This window comes from Spermophilus citellus (genome assembly GCF_964194105.1).
Source record: "Spermophilus citellus genome assembly, chromosome: 6".
Taxonomy (NCBI): Eukaryota; Metazoa; Chordata; class Mammalia; order Rodentia; family Sciuridae; genus Spermophilus; species Spermophilus citellus.
In genome coordinates, this window is record NC_138187.1 from 37,472,420 (window position 1) to 37,495,107 (window position 22,688).

The 22,688-nt window shown below is 43.2% G+C and overlaps 2 protein-coding genes across 10 annotated transcripts in view; one reads left to right on the forward strand and one right to left on the reverse strand.

Annotated features, from left to right (window-relative positions):
- The window catches only part of ZNF12 (zinc finger protein 12), a 1,264,586-nt gene that overhangs the window by 224,917 nt on the left and 1,016,981 nt on the right, over nt 1-22,688 (forward strand). The window lies entirely within an intron of this gene.
- Nucleotides 8,912-22,367, reverse strand: INTS15 (integrator complex subunit 15). 3 transcript variants are annotated; one of them, XM_081299285.1, is made up of 7 exons: nt 21,928-22,067; nt 21,576-21,773; nt 21,261-21,482; nt 18,522-18,687; nt 13,978-14,505; nt 13,073-13,112; nt 8,912-9,695 (listed from the first exon to the last, which is right to left on the reverse strand). In XM_081299285.1, the coding sequence occupies exons 2-7, from the start codon at nt 21,657-21,659 to the stop codon at nt 9,494-9,496; spliced, it is 1,242 nt and encodes a 413-aa protein (XP_081155411.1). In that variant the 5' UTR covers nt 21,660-21,773; nt 21,928-22,067; the 3' UTR covers nt 8,912-9,493. The 3 variants fall into 3 exon arrangements, with proteins under 3 accessions (XP_081155411.1, XP_081155410.1, XP_081155412.1); XM_081299284.1 differs by lacking the exon at nt 21,576-21,773 and having other exon boundaries at nt 21,928-22,363; XM_081299286.1 differs by lacking the exons at nt 13,978-14,505; nt 21,576-21,773 and having other exon boundaries at nt 21,928-22,367.

Below are 22,688 nucleotides of genomic sequence, written 5' to 3' on the forward strand. Positions count from 1 at the left end.
ATTTATTTCTTTTTTTTATTGGTTGTTCACAACATTACAAAGCTCTTGACATATCATATTTCATACATTAGATTGAAGTGGGTTATGAACCCCCAATTTTACCCCAAATGCAGATTGCAGAATCACGTCGGTTACACATCCACAATTTTACATAATGCCCTATTAGTAATTGTTGTATTCTGCTACCTTTCCTATCCCCTACTATCCCCCCTCCCCTCCCCTCCCATCTTCTCTCTCTACCCCATCTACTGTAATTCATTTCTCTCCTTGTTTATTTTCCCATTCCCCTCACAACCTCTTATATGTAATTTTGTATAGCAATGAGGGTCTCCCTCCATTTCCATGCAATTTCCCTTTTCTCTCCCTTTCCCTCCCATCTCATGTCTCTGTTTAATGTTAATCTTTTCTTCCTACTCTTCCTCCCTGCTCTGTTCATAGTTGCTCTCATTATATCAAAGAAGACATTTGGTATTTGTTTTTTAGGGATTGGCTAGCTTCACTAAGCATAATCTGCTCTAGTGCCATCCATTTCCCTGCAAATTCTATGATTTTGTCATTTTTTATTGCTGCATAGTACTCCATTGTGTATAGATGCCACATTTTTTTTATCCATTCATCTATTGAAGGGCATCTGGGTTGGTTCCACAGTCTAGCTATTGTGAATTGTGCTGCTATGAACATCGATGTGGCAGTATCCCTGTAGCATGCTCTTTTAAGGTCTTCAGGGAATAGTCCGAGAAGGGCAATAGCAGGGTCAAATGGTGGTTCCATTCCCAGCTTTCCCAGGAATCTCCAAACTGCTTTCCAAATTGGCTGCACCAATTTGCAGTCCCACCAGCAATGTACAAGTGTACCCTTTTCTCCACATCCTCGCCAGCACTTGTTGTTGTTTGACTTCATAGTGGCTGCCAATCTTACTGGAGTGAGATGGTATCTTAGGGTGGTTTTGATTTGCATTTCTCTGACTGCTAGAGATGGTGAGCATTTTTTCATGTACTTGTTGATTGATTGTATATCCTCCTCTGAGAAGTGTCTGTTCAGGTCCTTGGCCCATTTGTTGATTGGGTTATTTGTTAGCTTATTGTCTAATGTTTTGAGTTCTTTGTATACTCTGGATATTAGGGCTCTATCTGAAGTGTGAGGAGTAAAAATTTGTTCCCAGGATGTAGGCTCCCTATTTACCTCTCTTATTGTTTCTCTTGCTGAGAAAAAACTTTTCAGTTTAAGTAAGTCCCATTTGTTGATTCTTGTTATTAACTCTTGTGCTATGGGTGTCCTATTAAGGAATTTGGAGCCCGACCCCACAATATGTAGATCAGAGCCAACTTTTTCTTCTATCAGACGCAGAGTCTCTGATTTGATATCAAGCTCCTTGATCCATTTTGAGTTAACTTTTGTGCATGGCGAGAGAAAGGGATTCAGTTTCATTTTGTTGCATATGGATTTCCAGTTTTCCCAACACCATTTGTTGAAGATGCTATCCTTCCTCCATTGCATGCTTTTAGCCCCTTTATCAAATATAAGATAGTTGTAACTTTGTGGATTAGTCTCTGTGTCCTCTATTCTATACCATTGGTCCACCCGCCTGTTTTGGTACCAGTACCATGCTGTTTTTGTCACTATTGCTCTGTAATATAGTTTGAAATCTGGTATCGCTATACCGCCTGATTCACACTTCCTGCTTAGAATTGCTTTTGCTATTCTGGGTCTTTTATTTTTCCATATGAATTTCATGATTGCTTTATCTATTTCTACAAGAAATGCCGTTGGGATTTTGATTGGCATTGCATTAAACTTATAGAGAACTTTTGGTAATGTCACCATTTTGATGATGTTAGTTCTGCCTATCCATGAACAGGGTATATTTTTCCATCTTCTAAGATCTTCTTCTACTTCTCTCTTTAGGGTTCTGTAGTTTTCATTGTATAAATCTTTCACCTCTTTTGTTAGGTTGATTCCCAAGTATTTTATTTTTTTTGAGGATATTGTGAATGGAGTGTTTTTCCTCATTTCCGTTTCAGAAGTTTTGTCGCTGATATACAGAAATGCCTTTGATTTATGCGTGTTGATTTTATATCCTGCCACTTTGCTGAATTCATTTATTAGTTCTAGTAGTTTCTTTGTAGACCCTTTTGGGTCTTCTAGGTATAGAATCATGTCATCTGCAAATAGTGATAATTTAAGTTCTTCTTTTCCTATTTTTATGCCTTTAATTTCTTTCGTCTGTCTAATTGCTCTGGCCAGTGTTTCGAGAACTATATTGAATAGAAGTGGTGATAGAGGGCATCCCTGTCTTGTTCCAGATTTTAGAGGGAATGCCTTCAACTTTTGTCCATTCAGAATGATGCTAGCCTGAGGCTTAGCATAGATAGCTTTTACAATGTCAAGGTAAGTTCCTGTTATCCCTAGTTTTTCTAATGTTTTGAACATAAAGGGATGCTGTACTTTGTCGAATGCTTTCTCTGCATCTATCGAGATGATCCTATGGTTCTTATCTTTAAGTCTATTGATGTGGTGAATAACATTTATTGATTTCTGTATATTGAACCATCCTTGCATCCCAGGGATGAATCCTACTTGATCATGGTGCACAATTTTTTTGATGTGATTTTGTATTCGATTCGCCAGAATTTTATTGAGGATTTTTGCATCTAGGTTCATTAGAGATATTGGTCTGTAGTTTTCTTTCTTTGAGGTGTCTGTCTGGTTTCGGAATCAGGGTGATGTTGGCCTCATAGAATGAATTTGGCAGAGCTCCCTCTTTTTCTATTTCCTGAAATAACTTGAAAAGTATTGGTATTAATTCTTCTTTAAAGGTTTTGTAAAACTCCGCTGTATACCCATCCGGTCCTGGGCTTTTCTTGGTTGGTAGTCTTTTGATGGCTTCTTCAATTTCATCCATTGATATTGGTCTGTTCAAATTGTGTGTATCCTCCTGACTAAGCCTGGGAAAATCATATGACTTAAGGAATTTATCGATGTCTTCACTATCTTCTATTTTATTGGAATATAGGTTTTCAAAATAATTTCTAATTGTCTTCTGTATTTCTGTAGCATCTGTTGTGATATTGCCTTTTTCATCCTGTATGTTAGTAATTTGAGTTCTCTCTCTTCTTCTCTTCGTTAGCATGGCTAAAGGTCTGTCAATCTTATTTATTTTTTCGAAGAACCAACTTTTAGTTTTGTTAATTTTTTCAATAGTTTCTTTTGTTTCAATTTCATTGATTTCCGCTCTGATTTTAATTATTTCTTGCCTTCTGCTACATTTGCTGTTGTTTTGCTCTTCCTTTTCTAGGGCTTTGAGATGAAGTGTGAGCTCATTTATTTGTTGGTTTTTTTCTTTTTTTGAGGAATGACCACCAGGTGATGAATTTTCCTCTTAAAACTGCTTTCATTGTGTCCCATAGATTCCGATATGTTGTGTCTGTATTTTCATTTATCTCTAAGAATTTTTTTTATTTCCTCCTTTATGTCTTCTGTAACCCATTGGTCATTCAGTAACATATTGTTCATTTTCCATGTGATGTAGGATTTTTCCTTCCTTCTTTTATCATTGATTTCCAGTTTCATTCCATTATGATCAGATAAAATGCATGGTATTATCTCCACCCCTTTATATTTACTGAGGGTTGCCCTACGGCATAATATATGGTCTATTTTTGAGAAGGATCCATGTGCTGCTGAGAAAAAAGTATATCCATTTGATGATGGTTGATATATTCTATATATGTCAGTTAAGTCTAGGTTATTGATTGTGATATTGAGTTCTATAGTTTCTTTATTCAACTTTTGTTTGGAGGATCTGTCCAATGGTGAGAGAGGTGTGTTGAAGTCACCCATAATTATTGTGTTGTGGTCTATTTGACTCTTGAACTTGAGGAGAATTTGTTGTATGAATGTCAAAGCACCATTATTTGGTGCATAAATATTGATAATTGTTATGTCTTGTTGGTGAATGGTTCCTTTTAACAGTATATAATGTCCTTCTTTATCCCTTTTGATTAACTTAGTCTTGAAGTCGATTTTATTCGATATGAGGATGGCCACCCCTGCTTGCTTACGAGGACCGTGTGCGTGGTATATTTTTTCCCATCCTTTCACCTTCAGCCTGTGTATATCTTTTCCAATCAGATGTGTCTCCTGGAGGCAGCATATTGTTGGATTTGTTTTTTTAATCCATGATACCAGCCTATGTCGCTTTATTGGAGAGTTTAAGCCATTAACATTCAGAGTTACTATTGTTATATGGTTTGTACTTCCATCCATGTTTGATTATTTATCCTTTTTTTAAAAAAATTAGTTTGTTTCTCCATGATTATCTTTCCCCTCGCCCTCTGTCTTTACTGAGGCACTTCCCACTGATGGTTTTGGTTATTGTTTTTCATTTCTTCCTCGTGTAGTGTTTTGCTCAAAATGCTTTGCAATGCTGGTTTTCTGGCTGCAAATTCTTTTAACTTTTGTTTATCATGAAAGATTTTTATTTCGTTGTCATACCTGAAGCTTAATTTTGCTGGATACAGAATTCTTGGTTGGCATCCATTGTCTTTCAGTGTTTGAAATACATTGTTCCATGACCTTCTTGCTTTCAGTGTCTGTGATGAAAAATCCGTTGTTAACCTTATTGGTTTACCCCTGAATGTAATCGGTCTCCTTTCTCTTGTAGCTTATAATATTTTCTCTTTGTTCTGTATATTGGATATCTTCATAACAATGTGTCTTGGCGTTGGTCTACTGTGATTTTGTGTGCTCGGTGTCCTGTATGCGTCTTCAATTTGTATATCTGTTTCCTTTTTTATTTCTGGAAAGTTTTCTGTAATTATTTCATTCAGCAGGTTACTCATTCCCTTGGTTTGAATCTCTGTACCTTCTTCTATCCCGATGACTCGTAAGTTTGGTTTTTTTATGTTATCCCATAACTCTTGGATGTTTTTCTCGTGATTTTTTAGCAGCCTTTCTGAATTGGCTAGACTCTTTTCAAGATGATATATTTTGTCTTCATTATCTGACGTTCTGGCTTCTACTTGCTCCACTCTGTTAGTGATACTCTCAATTGAGTTTTTAATTTGGTTTATCGTTTCCTTCATTTCTAGAATTATTGTTTGATTATTTTTTATAATCTCTATCTCCTGATAGAGATGCTTAACTTCTTCTTTTATCTGTTTATGTAATTCATTCTCAATGTGTTCTTTCGCTGCTTGAATTTGCTGTCTTGTATCCTCTTTAAGGTTCCATTCCATCTGTCTAAGGTGTTCCTTGAGTTCTTTATATGACCATTTTTCTGATGACTCTAGGTCCTCCTGAATATTTAGGCTGTCCTGCATTGTTTGTACTCCTTTTCTTCCTTGCTTTTGAAGCTGCTCATGTTACTTCTTGTTCTGTTTGACTGCTGAGTTACTGTTTACTCCTATAAATTTATTTGATGCTTGGGAGGAAAGGTATTAGAAGGGAAGGGAAGAAGTTACTAAAGAGAATGAGAGTAAGCAGGTAGAATTCAAGGAAGGCGGGATAAGATGATTGAAAAGAAATGAAAAGACAAAAGAAGAAAAAATAGGAAATAAAAAAAGAAAAAAAATTTTAAAAAATAATTAAAAAATTAAAATTAAAATTAGAAGAAAAAAATTTAAAAAAAAAACAAGAAAGAAAAATGAAAATGAAAGAAAAACCCAAATCAAAAAAAAAAAAAGAGAAAAGAAAAAAAAATCTAATAAATGCAGTCTTAGAGTTTGATTAACTTCTCTTCCAGTAGGTGGCGCTGTGCCCACCAGGCCAAGTTTCTCCTGTCAATACGCGGGAACCAATCACTGTGCAGCAGCTCCTCCCAGACTGGGCGAGTCTCCAATCCTGAGTGCCTAGGGCCTCCTCTTGTGTCTAGTCTCTTCCCACTTTTCCTCTAGCCAGGCCCCTCTCACGGGTGCTGCTCACCACAATACTGGCTACACACCAGTTCTGCTGCTCCCGGGAGTCCTGTTTTCATGAACGACTGGGCACACTCTTCCAGTTTGCCATTCCCTCAGACCCTAAGTTTGTAGAGCTTGGGGCTGAGAATCCTCAGCGAATTTTACTTGCCCTCCGGTAGCCACGCCCCCGGTAGCTGGTGCAAGAGACCTCAGCTGTCAGCACTGGTGGGAGCGGTAGTTCCGTGCCGCGGGTCCCGCGCCACCTCTGATTCCCTCGGACTGGCTATGGTGCTCACGGGAGAGCTGGGAGGGGCCCTTAAGTTTTCCCCAATGTGTGGAGAGGGAAGGCTAGGGAATTACACACCTGTAGCCGCAGGTTTCAATGAAGTTATCTCCTCCGCCGCAGTCTGATGACGTCAGTTCTCTGCCATGGTGGTATCTCTTGCAAATGGCAACAGTTCGTTTCCCTTTGCCGGGCGACCAATGCAACGGGTGGGTCCTTACTGTCTCTCCCAAGCCCCGTTTCAAACCTGTGGCCACTACCTATGAAGGCTCGGTAGGCATTTACCTCCATAGGATGAGATGGGCTGACCAGTTGTTTCAGCAGGATGGATTAGTGCTGAGTCACAGCTGTTTGTCTGCGGGAAGCAGGCGAACGGGAGCTTGAATTCAGCCTATCCGGGCTCAGTGTGTGTTCTGAGAGGCCCAGACCGTTCGCCCCAGATCCATGTCAGCTCAGCATTGCCTAGTGATCCTGAGCAAACAGATTTAGGTTGTTTACAACTCCCTATGCCTGCACAGGGGAAGAGGTCAGAGACTTGATCTCTCTGCGCCCACTGCCATGTTGTAATCTCAACATTCCATTTATAATATCCTGAGAAGGCAAACCCCATAGACAGAAAGTAGATTGGTGCTTGCCAAAGTCTAGGGGGAATGGGCAGTGAATGCTCGAGGGTTTGGGGTTTCCTCTGGGGATGACAAAGTGTTCTGAAATAACCAGTGGTAATGGTTGCACAACTGCAATATACTAAATACTGAACTGTACGTTTTAAACGGGTCAACTGGGTATGTGAATTATATCTCAATAAAACTGCTACCTAAAAAAGAAAACATGCTGTAGAAAACATCCTTGAACATTCTTTTTTGTTTCTGGAATTGCTGAATCATAGGGTCACTTTATTTTTTAATTTCTCAAGAATGGGAAAAACCAATTTACTCTACCACCATGTGATAATTGTTTCCCCACACCTCTAGCTACTCTTTCTACTTTGCTAAAGTGGACAAGTGAAAAAATGACATGTCACTGTAATTACATTTTCCTGGTTACCATCTATATTTATATAGATAATCTGTTCATATCTATTGGCCTTTTTAATTTCCTCATCTACTACTTTTCTTTTCACGTATTTCATTCCTTCTTTCTAAATGCCTTTTTTTTTTAACCTCTATTTACTTATTTTTATGTGGTACTGAGGATCGAACCCAGGGCCTCACACGTGCTAGGTGAGCACTCTACCACTGAGCCACAACCCCAGCCCTCTAAATGCCTTTTGATTAATTTGTAGTTCTTTGTACATTCTGGAAATGCACTAATATATTGCAGATATTTTCTCATATACCAATTTTCGTTTAGTGTATCAATTTTTAATGTATGCAAAACACTTAGCAAGGGCTTTGATTATTAATAAGGAAGAGAGCAAGAACTGGTCAACATGTGAACGGTCAGCTTCTATCCCCATTTCCAGTAGGTTAAATACTCCTTGCCAGGATGGCCACCAAAGGAACTCTGGCTTTCTTTTTTTTTTTTTTTTCCTTTTTATTTTGCCAAGAACCATCTTGCATCCAAGAAGAATGAAGGCACATCTAGCTCCTGGAAACATTTGGTGAAGGTTGCACTACCCAGACTGTCTGGAACAGGGAAGTGACTGAGGGATGATTTTCAACCTTTTCCTGAAACACTTGGTAACAGCAAAATACGAAGAATGGACCCAGAGCTGATCATTGTTTCATGGATGTCTCCTCCCAGGAGACAGAAGCAGATACTCTCCTCCAGTTCCTGGTCTAATATCAGATTTACACATAAAGATGAAATATGTTCCATCAGGAATAATGAAATCAAACTCAAAGAAAATGTCCTTTACAGTTCACGGCTCTTTAAAGCAATGTGAAAACAGATTGCAGATGGGCGTCACCTTGCTGGCTGGTTCCTATGCCCTGGCTGTGGTTGACATCCTAGGGGCCCAGGGAAAGCTGAGTTCTTGTCCCCGAGAAGGAACATGTGGCCTCACCAACCAAGGATGGCTCTTACATGCAACTGCCTCAGTTCACGTTCCTGACCTTGGTGGATGCCTTGAACTCCAGATTTTAAACACTCACACACACACACACACACACACACACACACACACACACACACACGAGTTAAGCCACTGGTTTTGTTTGGTCTTCCAGGCCATGGCCTTCAACCAAGAAGAGTAAATAAGATTACATTTTTTCCATACAAGTTAATCTGTCCTCTCCTGGTCCATTGTTTGCTGTTACAATGTCGCTTCTTGCTTTCAGGCTAGAAGAGAAATGGTGACATGGTCACTGAGCCTTTCTTCCTCCCCCAATTAATGAAAATTCAAAGCAGATACTTTCCAATAGTATGCTAGGGGGAAAAAAATTCCTGAGGGCTGTTATTTTGTACCAAGGGAAGAGAACATGAACCTGACAAGTGCCTGCTGAGCCCAGAGGCCCAGCTCAGGGTGGAGACAGTGTTTGCAGTGTTTCGGTCAAAAGTGGCTAAAGACTTGTGCTCAACCTTTTTACCACAATCACTGCAGCCTGGGGTGAAAACCTCCCGCTGCTTACATTTACTAAGTTATTAAAATAACTTAATAAGAGCTGGGATATAGCTCAGTGGTAAATGCCTGCCTAGCATGTGCAGGGCCGGGGTTCAGTTCAAAGCAACATACACAGACACAAGCCCAAAAACACAATAATGAAACAAAAAATTCCATAAAGTCTACAAAACTGTTTAGAAAAATTTTATTTGAACATATGAAAGGAAAATTCAGAGACACCCGATAAACCAGAGAAGTTTCTTTCCAAGATGGCGGGAAATCCCTACAGGTGTCCCTGAGCCACACACAAGCTTGGGTCACACCGTTCCAGCTATGAGCTCATGGAGCTGCAGCACAAGCCTGTGTTTTTGGCAGCCATGTCACGTTTGCATGGAGAGACCAGACAAGTGGACTTGCAGGTGCGGCTTCCCCACCGGTGCTCCTCCTGGCACAGGCTCCATGTCTGAATGACACGCAAGTGAACCAAAGCTCATGGAACTGGCATACTTAAAAACACTCCCAGCACTCTCTCGGCAGAGGTCTGTACGTTTTTCCTTTCATCCATCCAATCTGGATTTTTAAGAATGTGACCAGGTAGGCACCTGGACTGCTACCACTTGGAACTTCCGCACCAAGACGGTCTGACAGCCAGGAGGAGCCACCTGTTGCCTCCCCAGGGTCCTCTTTTTGGGACCACTACCCTATTCTGAGGGCTTCCTCAACTCAGGTGCAGAAGGCACACTGCTGCATGGTGGCTCAGGAGGGGCTGGCCTAGCGCATGGGCCTGAATGGAAATGTCACTCCTGAGATGAAGGTATGTCCGGGGTGTGTGGGCAGGGCAGGGTGGGCAGCAGGATGGGCCGGCACGGCCCCGTAGCCCAGCGGGGGCGTGTGGATATGAGGGTAGAACCCAGGAGGGAGCGCTGCATGCGGCGACTGTTGCACTGGGCCCGAGATCACCAGCTGGAGCAGGCTGCAAACAAGGAGAAGTGTTAGGACTGCAGATTCCAGGGCAAGGTTCTGAACACGTGTACTTTGAGGCTTAGTCTAATCCCCTGCACCCAGTGCCCAGGCACAGTGGCACCTCACATGTCCACAGGGCAGAAGAGGCACCAATGAAGACAGTCATATGGGTTTCTCAGTAGGTGAACAGTGAGCACAGCAGTAGGGAAGGGGCTGGTAGCTAGGGAAGAGCTGGGAAATTAACTAGGGGTGGCAAGATTTAGCCTGGGAATAGGCAGAGCCTGAGAGGAAGGACCAGAAAAGGGAAAGCCAGGACCCCCAGCAACAACATATGGAGGGAGCAGTCTACACCCCGAACCCTTGTTTTACATGAAAGCTCTTGATGTGACATCTGCAGCTTCTCTGCCCTTGGAGCTTGGGGCCTACCACAGGTCAGCTTCCTTTTCAGTCTCAGCTGCCCTCCACTTACAGTGGCTGTAACTGAGATACCTGGCGATCAGGACAGGAGGCCATAGTTTTCTCAAAGTCATTCTTAATGAATGAGTCCTAATTGAAGTCCCAAGCATAAGTCCCACAAAAGCCAGTCTTTCAAATGATACTGAAATCAAGAGTCCAGCACAGCACCCGCTTAGACACAGCCTAGGCCTGGCCCAGCCCCTACTAACCTGAGGAACCCATTCCCCAGTTGTGGAGGGGCAGACCGTCCTGCTCAGGAGACCCGCCATGCCAAAGTCATAGCCTACCTACCCAACCTCGCCCTGGGTCTCTGAACAAGCACGTCTCACCAACACCCCCAGCTCCCCTCCATTCAGGACCAACCCACTGAAGTACCTGGACCTGCCCCTCTTCAGGAAAGACCTTTCCCTTTCCACAGCCTCCACGTTCTAGAGATCTTCTTTGAGATCCTCTTTGAGAAGTCAGCATCAGTTTTCAACACTGGGTCCTTCTGAGATTCATTTCTCCTTGGCTTATCCTTTCTAGCCCATGACCCACAGGATGATCAGCAGGATCTACAGTTTCATTCACCCCCTCCAGCTTCCCCCACCTCAGCCTACTCCATCCTCCTATTATTAGCTTCAAGTAAGCGACTCCCCAGGACTTCTCCCCATCAGGGCTTTCCACACCTAGGACATAGGCATCCTATTCAGCCTTTCCCCTAGCCTCCAGGACCTCCAGTTTTGCTACTGACACTCTGCTCTACTTGCTCTTCTCCTAATGTCACCCCAGGACCTTGGCTTAGCTGGGTCCTATGTCTAGAGGGTCTACGCCAGTCTTTTTCATCACCAAACCCAACCTGCTAGACCACAGGAGGGTCTTGGGCATGAAAAGAGCTGGTGTAGCTTGGCGGCCCAATGCTCTTCTGATCCCCTTTTCATTTACGCTACTACTTTTTTATAACTAGAGTAAGAAACTTGATCCAAAATTTATAAACCCAATAAGTACTACAAACAGAATGGGAGTTGTATGTTTGAATATATACTCCCTGCCAGAGATTAAAAGTGGTTCCAGAAGTTTCTGGGCTAATTGGAAAATCAATTAACAGAAAGAGACCACCAGAATTCAAAGTATTTCATATGAAATTTCAAGGAATTTTTCTTGGAGTTCATAAAAAAGAAAAGGAGCAGTGGGGCCTTCTGAGGGAAAGCTGGCCTTAGGGAGCCTGTTGTTGGAAAAGTGAGCTGCTGTGTCCTCCTCACTTTATTACTTATATGAACACCTCACCTCCATTCAGGCTAATTGCCCCTGCACGAAGACAACAGTATGGGCTGGATAACAGGGTCCCCACCATGGTACCAGGCTGTACTTCCTCAGCATGCAGCTGACCCTTGGCCTCCAGTTATGCATGTCTCTAAAGAGCCGGTGGGGCAGGCCCTAGGTGGCCATGATAGTCACAGTGGAGCAGCACTGCCCTGTTTCCCTGTTCACACTGCCTGCCAAAGTCAGTCCCAGAGCCCAGCAATTCCCTGTTAAGGACCAATCTGATAATCTAAAGAAAGAAGAGCATTAATGATCTTACCAACTTAACCCAGTTGTTTTCACCTCTATAAATCTGTCCTTGTGCCAAGTAGTTCTGTCTTCAACTGTAAACATTTCCCTGCACAGTCCTCACAATTACTATTTTAAGTGGATACATAATGTTCTACCCTTGTGACACATCACAACTAACTTACCAAGTCTCCCTGTGCTGTGGACAGTTAAGCTGCTGCCAGTTGTCTGCTACTAATACTGAATTTTTTTGAAACAGTTTTGTACACATACCTTTTAACTTCTTTTCTAAGGATAAATTCATAGAAGTGAAAGTTCTAAGTTACTAAAGGAACAGTGAGAGTGAAAGCAGGTAACACTAGATGCCATACATCAAATACTGTTCCAATTACTTTCTGTTTTTACTCATTCAAACCTTATAAAACTCTAAGGCTTAAGGTGGGGTAAGGCAAGGGGGACTGGAAACATGAACTATAATTATTGTGGTTTTACAGATGAGAAGACTGAGGCAGCAGAAGGCAGGAACTTGACCAATGTCATATAGATAGGAAGTAGCAGGGCCAGGATTCTAACAGAATCTGTGTGACACTATGCCTATTTTTCACTCTGACTGCGGTTGTGGAGAGAGTCTTATGGGGTGGGACAATGTGAAATTTACAAACACCACCTCATTTTACCCTAGCAAGGCAGGGATGAGTCCTGCCCCATTTGACAAAGGAAAGACCAAGCTCAGAGACAGATGAAGAGTGTCCAAATGTCACAGCAAATCTAGCAGCATCACTCAGAAACCAGGTCCCTGCTGCTAGAAGCCCAAGCCCTGACATTACCAACACTGTACTCTTCTATGGTCCTTTGAAGGATTGGGTAAGTCAAAATGTCACCAATGGAGTGCCAGAATACCACCCTCACTACCAAATAGAAGCTCAGTGATTTAATAAGCTCTGAGTGACACCTAGAGTGCCCTTCTCTTGACTCCTGCAAGAAGGCGACTTTAGGTCAGGCACAGTGGTACCTGTGTGTAAGGTACACATGCCTGGCCAAAAGCGGCCTTCTTGCAGGAAGGGGTTGGGGGTGTAGCTTAGTAGTAGAACACTTTTCTAACATGTGCCAGGCAGGTCCTGGGTTCAATCTACAGCACCACAAAATTTAAAAAGGGGGGCATGTTTCATGTTTACACTCTACTTAGGACTCCTCTCATAAGAGTTAGGCTAACATTTATGTTCCCCACTTACCACCAGGTCCTAAAGGCTGTCTTTCCTTACAGAGACATGCTCTGGACCCTGAAGACCACCTCTCCCTAAGGACTACAGGACAAATGGGTCCACTCTGCTTTGCCATCTGCCACCCTCCCTCTCTGCCCCAGCAAAGCTAGCCCAGCTAGAAGTCCTGGAGGACACCTACTTGTTATGAGGCAGCCTGGAGCACAGGGTTCTCAGGTCATCTGAAATTAAGGAGACATATTATTAAGCAGCAGACCGGAGAGAAGGTGAACTGTTGGCTGAGGTACTTTTCAAGGATGCTAACAAGGCAGCAAACAAAGACTGATACTCCATGTTTCCAGCATCTGTAGAAACTGGCCCCTCTTTTCTTTCAGTTTTTGCTTTAACAAATAGGCCCAAAATAGAAGAAGGGTTTGTTAGCAATTTGTCAGGTGGCTGGGAAAGAACCCAGAGGCAGGCAGACACCCAAGGCACAGGAGCAGTGGTAAAATAGTAAACTCATCACCATCAGCTGGGGACACAGGCAACTCTTGTAAGTGCATTAACAGCTAAAAAGTGTACTCAAGTGGGTCACTGGCACCAGGTCAATCTCCAGGGAGAGTTCAAGCACTGAAATGCAAAAGAATTCAGGAATCCTCAAAACAGCAATGGGAATGCACACCTTGACAGGGCAGAAGTTACGTAAACACATACATTTGCTAAAATCACCTCTAACTTTGCACTTATATCTGTGCATTTTACTTATGTCAATTATGCCTTAAGAAAAAAGAAGAAAGAAGAATCCTCAAGAGGAAAAATGATCAATCCTCTCCAGGAGTCCCCAGTTCTGGGTCAAAAGAGTCAGGTGACGCCCAGATGTCATGTCTGGCAAATTAACACTCTGATGGGGGAGTGCAGGGAGAGCAGGGTGACACAGTACCACTGAGATGCTCTGAGATTTTTACCTTCCTCCCCTGCATCCACTAGGAAAAAAAAAAGGAAGTCCTAAAACAGTCAAAAATAGTGTCTGTCTAGGAGCCCTATCTTCTTTCTGCCTGAGTGATGCTGTTGCCACTCCCAGGAGGCCTGGGCAGGGAAGGCACCCACCTCTCGTGCACAGCAGGGCTCCTGAAGCCATGGCCACCTGCAAAGCCTGTGCCAGCCTGTCCAGCGAGAGCTCAATCTCCTGAGAAGCGTTGAGGGGGTTTAGTTCATCTGCCAGTCTGTTGATCTCCTCTACCAGTGGGACCATGTGGTCAAACAGGATCAGTCCCAGGCGCCCATAGAGATTCTTCTCAGTTAAGTGCAGTTGGAGCGTAATGAGAACTTGTAGGACGCTGAGGTGGAGTTTTGAGTACAAAAGGTGGGAGTCTCTGTCCATCCCCACACCCGAGTCCTTTGCAACCTTATTATTGACATGGCCATTGGATAAGCAAGGCTTCTTCTTTCTTTTGTAAGCCAGAGGGGCCTTTACGCACCAGCGGATCAATCCAATGAGTGGGGTGAGCTCTAAAAATCCTATTGGTAGATTGGCTGCAATTGGAGTATTTAAAAAAGTGATGAGAATCAACCTTGGGTCCTCAAAAATCCAGTTGACAATCATTTCAAGCAAGTCCAAAGGTGGAATGAGATCATCTGCAAACAAAGACCGCTGAGTCAGAAGTGTTCTTGATGTTGGAGACAGGAGTGGCAAGAGGACAAGGGAAGACGAATCTCTAAGTTCATGGTCTTCCTGCCTGGTGTTCAGATCATTACTGCCTAGTTTATCTATTTTCTGTCTCCTTTCCTAGAACATCCGCCAATGAGGGCTGGGACTCCTATCTTAGCCAATGTTACATTCCCAGTGCCCAGGACGCTCTGGCCAATATAGAGGCTGAAATAACACTTGTTAAGTCAACAATTTCATACAGCTCCATTATGGTTTGAAGAAATATCCTCCTGGGTGTCAATTTAAATAAAATTCCACACTTTTTATGTCCAAAATTACCACTACACTCCATTCCTTCCCTTGTGATCAGGGTTCTTCCCTACACTCATCATCTCCTCTACTGTACAGTAATGGCTATGGTGGCCCTCCGAGAGCAGCTCAGAGTCCCGTCAGTCTTCTGTCCACTACCAACAACCACCCCAACCCCAAAGCTAGTCTAAAAAAGCAATAGTTTGGCCTTCTGTGATCCCTGAGACCCAGCACATTCCAGGGCCTAGACCAAGAACAATAATAATGAGGACAGATTAACCCATTTAAGCCTCACAAAACTGTCACCCCCACACAAAGGATGAGGAAATTGAGACAGTGATGTTAAATAATTTCTTAGGACTCAAAGGATGTGGTAGGCTCAGATCTGATTTCAGGTAGCCTCTCTTAGACCACTAGGCTACCCTGCCCATCCCAGGATTGGCATATTATACCCTCAGGCTGGCTATGCCCCAAGCCTCCTCTCTGGGGCGGCACACCCCACAACTCAAGGAAAACTAAGGATGACAGAACCCCTTTCGGGCCGAGCATGAAAGAGGAGACAGTGTGAAGCAAGTCACGCTTAAGGATAAAATTTCCAGTTATTTTTTCTCTGGAAGCTGGTTTTTTATTCCTGAGATTATTCCTATAACTGTTTGGAATAAAGGGATTGCCCCTTGTGTGGTGAACGGACAGCAGCAGCAAGGAGCACTGTTGTCTCCAACCCTCACTTGGCATTCTTGTGTGCTTGGTTCCCTGAGATGTTTCTGTCTGGACAACTCCAGGTTCGTGCCCGCTCCTCTGCTGTATGCCCCAGGTCAAAGCGGTGTCCAATGGCCTGAAGTCAGTGTGTGCATGCGTGGACGTGTGCCATGGGCACACATGTAAATATGCATACTTAGTGACTCAATCCTAAAACTCCACACTTTCCTCCTCAGAGACTGGTTCTTGCTCTCAACAAGAAGAGGCTCTGCACGGTTAGGTGAGCTTCTTTGTGTGTGTGTGGTAGGAAGACACACACGCCCTCAGAATATTCTTGTTAGCAGGAGCACCAAAGAACAGCACCAATCACCATTTGGACAGCAGTCTCAGGTCTGGCCCTCCAGGACCACGATTGTGATGAGTGGCTTGAGGAATCACTGACACACCAGACTTCTATGTCGGCTTACAAGAAAAACACCATGTCTTAGATACACCCTGTCAGTGGTATTCCCTAAACATTATATCTTATTCCACATGCTAATTCATTCATTCCCAGTGTTAAGAACAATTTCTGTCCCATTGGCCTGAAATAACTGATGACATGAAACACCAACTATAACGCTATGAACTGGATTTGAATTAAGTCTCTCCCATTGGAAGACCGAAAGCCTGGACACAGCTCCCAGCTAATAACAGCTCTTAGAAAACCTTTGCAGGACCAAGTTAGGGAAAATTCTACCCTAGATGCACAGCACTACTCTATAAGAGACCTGTTTACAACTCTATAGGAAAACTGCCTTTTTAAAAATCCCTTGGTATTGGGGGATAAACCCAGGGACATGGAGTCACATCCCCAGCCCTTCTTAAATATTTAGAAACAGGGTCTCATTAAGTTGCTTAGGGCCTTGCTAAGTTGATGAGGCTGGCTTTGAATTTGCAGTCCTCCTGCCTCAGCCTCCTGAACCACTGGGATTACAGGTGTGCACCACTGCGACCTGCTGGCAAACTGCTCTTAAAGAATATGGAATCAGGGGCAGGGGGTGTGGCTGTGGCTCAGTGGTAGCACACTTGCCTGGCATGTATGAGGCACTGGGTTCGATTCTCAGCACCACATATAAATAAATAAAGATCTATCAACAACTAAAAAAATATTTAAAAAAAAAAACGAGTATGGAATTAGCATAGGAATATGATGTACACTTGCATATTTATACTATTTCCATGTGAACATTCTAAATAATTAAAATGTTTAAAAACAAGGAAAAAAGTTACAAATAAAAGGAGGTTTAAATATAGTCAGAGAGCTGGTGAAGACCAATACTGAACTAAAAAGAATAGAGGAAGTATCATCAAAAGTTCTTATTCTGACCGGGCGTCCGGGCGTGGTGGTGCACACTTGTAATCTCAGCAGTTCAGGAGGCTGAGGCAGGAGGATCATGAGTTCAAAGCCAGTCTCTGCAAAAAGCAAGGTGCTAAGCAACTCAGTGAGACCCTGTCTCTAAATAAAATACAAAAAAGGGCTGGGGATGTGGCTCAGTGGTCGAGTGGCCCTGAGATCAATCCCCAGTACCAAAAAAAAAAAGTTCTCATTCTGCTGTTTTAGCTATAAGATCAAGATAAAAAACTATTGTCAACTCTCTGAGCAAGAGCAAAAGGCAAAGAAGAAAGAATCTGGAATACAGTAGAAAAGCAGGCATTGAACCTGGCTCTACACAGAGAGCCACCCATGAGGGACCATAACTTTTCCAAATGGAAAAATAATGGGCATAGCCCCTGCCTGAGAACCAAACAATACTGCAGGGGTTGCATGAGGACTAGTTGTAGAAGAACTTGGTGCATGAGAAAGCCCCAAATTTCTTGGAACTCATCCCTGGGAGAAAAAGTGGGCAACAGAGCCAAGTAGGTAGGGATCTGAGTCTCTCACCCTAGTCAACTTTTTTTTTTTTTTAAACTGGACATCTGACCAGGGAGCTCTGCTATTAGACAGGGATAAGGGACATGGGCTTCTTCCAGTCAAAGCCAAACACTATCCTGTGGCTATTAAGAGGACTTCTACCATCTCAAAAATTCACTAAGAGTAGAACTAGCATGTGTACCTTCCAGCACAAAACACTGAAGACATCTCATCACCTAGGTAGAACTGTTGTCAAAGAGGTGCAGCCTCAAACTTTTCATAAGGAAATAATCATGTATGTCCAAATTAAGGGGCACTCAGCAAAACAACATGCCTGAGCATGTCAAGGTAATAAGAAATTACTTTTAAATGCTGGGAAGCTTGTCTAGATTTAAAGAACCTAAGGATACATGCCAACTACATTCAATGTGTGACCCCTGACTGGCTCCTGAATTTTCTTGATCCCTCTAAGTAAAAAAAAAACTATAAAAACACTGAGACAAGTAGGAAAATTTGCATATAGGCTATATCATAGGAGAATTCCACTGGCATTAAATTTCTCAGGTATGATAATGTTAACACAGTTATATAAGATAATGTTCTTATTCTTTAGAAGATATGTGTTTACATATTTGGTATATGATATCAGCAATAAATTCTTACTAGTTCAGAAAAAATTATGTGTATGTGTGCGTTGGGACAAAGCTAATACATGGCAAAATGTTCATAGTTGAATCTAGGTGAGAAGTATGAGTGTTTGTTGTATTAATATTGAAACTTTCTGAATTTTTCAAAATAAAAAGTAGGGGATAAAGAGGCAGGCCACATTTCACCGACTTCAGACCCTGGCATTTGGGCTATTTGCCACTTCTACCCATTCCAACTCAGGCAATGGGGATACTGAGGAAACTCATAGGTCCAGCTGTCCAGAGTTTTAGTTTTAGGCCCAAAATAAAGAAGTACATTTCTGAGAGGAAAAAAAAAAAAAAAAAAAAAAGCCAAAGCATTCACTGGAAAAGAAAACCGGCAATTAGTTGAAGCTTTTCTGATGGCAATAACCTGTATAACTTTTTTTTTTTTTTTACTGTATAACTTTTTTACCTGATGACAAGTCATAGAGCGCAGTGACAGATGTTATGAACTGACAGCAGAATCGAGGGCTGGCACTGAATATCTGTTTCAGTGTCTGTACGGAGCCTGGCACCAAACAGCAGTAGTCATCCACGAGAGCCCTGGCAAGTCTTACACAGTAGACCACAGGTGTTCGCTGGAAAGAAGACACAGGCCACGTAACTACAAGTGTGGTGACCCAGTAGGCAGCAACTATGTACAAATGCTAAAGACCACCAAAACTAGCAGAACCACTTCCAGGAGAAATGTTAACAGCTTCTTTTAGTAATGCAAAGTCTACAGACCAAATCTGCCCCTCTCCCCACTTTTGTGAATTAAGTTTTACCAAGATGTGGCCATGATCATTTGTTTGTCCACTCTTTTTTTTTTTTAATTTTTATTTGTTTAGTTAGTTATTGGCGGACACAACATCTTTGTACGTGGTGCTGAGGATCGAACCCGGGCCGCATGCATACCAGGTGAGCGCGCTACCGCTTGAGCCACATCCCCAGCCCTGTCTGTCCACTCTTTAAGGCTGCTCTTCCACTACAAGGGCTGAACAGAACTGAACAGCTGCGACAGAGATAATATGATCTGCAAAGACTAAAATATTTGCCGAAAACATTTGCTGGCTCTTGCTTCAAAGTTTACTTAGGAAAGATCACTTGACCTCAGGTGAAGAAATGACAACTCTTACAATCTTAAATGTTCCAGGTGACACAACGCAGGTAAAAATTCACAGCTGCTACCACTTTGAAAAGATTTATGAGTCTGAGAACCCACATGATTAAAATGTTTGTTTAGAGCAGCAATTTGCATATTCCTCTTACAATCCTCTTCTTTTGACATATTTCTACAATACTGTTGAATCCTATATCACCACTCTCCCCCGGCATTCTCCCTTCAGGTATGTGTCTATCAGTAGCTCTGGTCACATTTAGCAGCTGCTCATTATGCAGCAGCTCCAGGGCACTAACTGGGCCTACAGCAGAAACTCTAAGGAGACAACAAGGTCAGATTGTTTATTTGGCCTGTCCTCTGCCACTAAGAACACTGATATCTCCACCTGGCCTCAAGAGAAAGCTAAAGCCCCTAACCCCAGGTAGCAACCCTGACCCAAAACACCAAGATCTTTTTGTTGACATCTGCTTTCATTTTATCAAAATGCCAGCACATCATCATCAAAAGACATCAATGAAAAACTAGAAGATGCTAAACTTGGTTTCAATAGATTGTCAAGGGATAAAGGGAATCCTGAGATTAAATATAATATTAATGATTAATTTGGATGCCCCAGAAATTGGACTGGCGAGAATTAAGGTATAAACTTCACTGAGATTCTCTAGTATACTACAAATAATATGATTTTGTTAGCCAAATTTTATGCATAAACAAGATTATAAGAAAAACTATTAATTAAATTGGGAAAAAAACAGATTTTGGGGCTGAGATGTGCCTCAGTGGTAGAGCACTTGCCTTGCATGGGCAAGAACCTGGATTCAATCCCCAGCACCTCAAAAGTTTTTTTATTTTCAAGTATTGGGAATAAAGCAGGTTTATGAAACTGATAAATTGTTAACTTGGCTAAGGAATAGATTAGTCAAAAATTTGATCAATAACTAAGTAGATTATTAATTTTTTAGACCTTGAGAAGCAAAAAAAAAAAAGCAAAACAAATGAATTTCCCAAAATATCACCTAGCACTAAACCTATTGTAAATATATACTTTTTCCTTTGATATGTCCATTTGAAGGGCTATCAACTATGTGATGTCACCCTAGAGCTATGCAAAACAATTCACCTGTTTACTGACTACAGAAAAGTACTACCTTCTAACAGTGGGTAAACATTTGTACAACTTAACATATAATGATATTAAAAAAAAATCCCTTTTTTGAGACTCCATAATACTATTTTCATTTATAATTTTCCCCTAAGAGGAGCATGGGAGGATTAGATAAATTCTAGATAGGGAAGAGGGGTGGGAGGGAAAGGGAGGGGTAGGGGATTAGCAAGGGCAGTGGAATGTGATGGACATCATTATCCAAAGTATAAGTATGAAGACTCGAATTGGTTGTCAACATACTTTATATATAAACAGATATGAAAAATTGTGGTATATATGTGTAATAAGAATTGTGATGCAAAAAAAAAAGTACATATATAAAGGCATGAATTGGTGTGAACATACTCTATATACAAAGCTAAGAAAAATTGTACTCTATATGTGTAATAAGAATTGTAATGCATTCCACTGTCCGGTATTTAAAAAAGTAAAAATCAATAAAACTAAAACAAACAAAAAACAAAACAACAACAACAAAACACATTGAAAAAAAATTTCTCCTAAGAATGATTTTTCACTTGTTCTAAAGATGAGGTCTTTTTTTCTTCATTAAGAAAAAAATTAACTTGCCATTACAAACTATTATGTCCCCAAGAATTGTCATGCTTTGAAAATAAAAACAGGATAGGAATACAGCTATGAGTATCCAGGGCAGTAATGATTAAGAACATGATATGTGTGAAAAGACCTCCCCAGTGATTCAGTTAAATTAATGACCCTGATAGTAAACAACGGGTAAACATTTGTACAACTTAACATGTAATGATCTTTAAAAAAAAAAATGGTTTTTTTTGAGACTGTACGCTATTTTCATTTATAATTTTCCCCTAAGAATGATTTTTCACTTGTTCTGAAGAAGATTTTAGGAACTCTGGGGAGCGTACCTGGAGCCAGGAGGCTGCACACTCCAACACTGGAACTCGACACACAGCCACCGCCATGGACACGAGTTTTCCCAACAGGCTCATCCGGCTGTCATCGGCTTTGTTCCCCTGAGGGCTGAAAAGTGATGAGAAAATAATCTGCCGCACAGAGTCCTTGGTTTGCTCCTGGAAATAATTGCACATGATTTCAAGAAGCTGAAGCTCCTGAAGTGAATTCAGTCTCTGTAAAACAAACCCGGGACAAGCTATAAGAAATGTGGCTTTCACATACCCGTTAGTTCACCCGGTGAGAAACCAGGAACTACCATTAGTTACCCCAGGATATTTTTCGCCCCTCTGAATCCCGGGTCCTGGGGAGCGGAACGCTACTGCCAAGCTCAGGAAAAAGTCATATCTCATCAAGTATCATCTCGGAGGCCAGTTTTAGACTCTAGGTAACAGGCCTTTAGCGAGGTAAGCGGACAGTCCCCGAAGTCTCATCCCAGAACACTTCTGAGCCGGACTGTCACACGCCTGCAAAACAGGCACGCGGTTGAGCAATGCTGCAGGACTGCAGGATAGGGGGCTGGGGTTGGGGGGGGCCGCTGCAGGAGCAAGGCCAAGGGCGAGAACCCAGCAGCCTGGCAACTGCTTGTCACCGAGGGGAAGGGCACGATCGGGCAGGCACCTTGGGCTGCGCGCCGCGCTCCTTGGGCACCTGGAACACGAACTCCTCCAGCAGCTCCACGGGGCCCTTGTCCACGATGGGCAGCGGAGCGCTCTGCAGCTGACTGCTGAAGTAGATGTCCAGGTGGTACAGCACCTCCTTAGCTGCGCTCAGGGCGTCCCGGCGCAGCAGCGAGTGGCGGATGTCGCTCATGGTGTGGTGGCTGTGGCCCAGCACCCGCGCGTCCCACTTCCGCCCGGCAGCCGGGGACGCGCTGCCGCCTGTGGAGACAAAGAGGCGCGACCCGGCCTCCGCCCCGCCCCGGGCCGGGCAGCGGCGCCCGCCCGCCCGCCACTACCTTCTGCCGGCCCGCTCAGGGGGCCATCACCCCCGCCACCGGTGGCCAGCGGGCGAACGGGGTCCGACTGCGGGGCCGCACAGAGCCGCGGGAGCCGACGCCGCGCAGCCGAACGGCGGCGGAATGCCGGGCGACGACGGCGGCCCGCAGGGGCCACGTGAAGGCTGCGGCCGCGCACGCTCCAGAGGGCGCCCCCTGGTGGCGCAGCCCGGGCAGTAGGCTGGAGGGGCGTCGCGCAGCGGAGGCAGACCCCGCCCCTTTGGAGACCGCCTCCGGTCGTGAGCGCGTGGTAAGAGCCGCCACACCTCCCGGGAGTGCGTCTTGAAACTTTCCCAGGAGTCCTCCTGCTCTTCGTGGAAAAGTGCTTTCCACCAGCGAGGATAGGGCAGTAGTATAGGGCTTTGGGTTGGGGGCCAGTGGACTT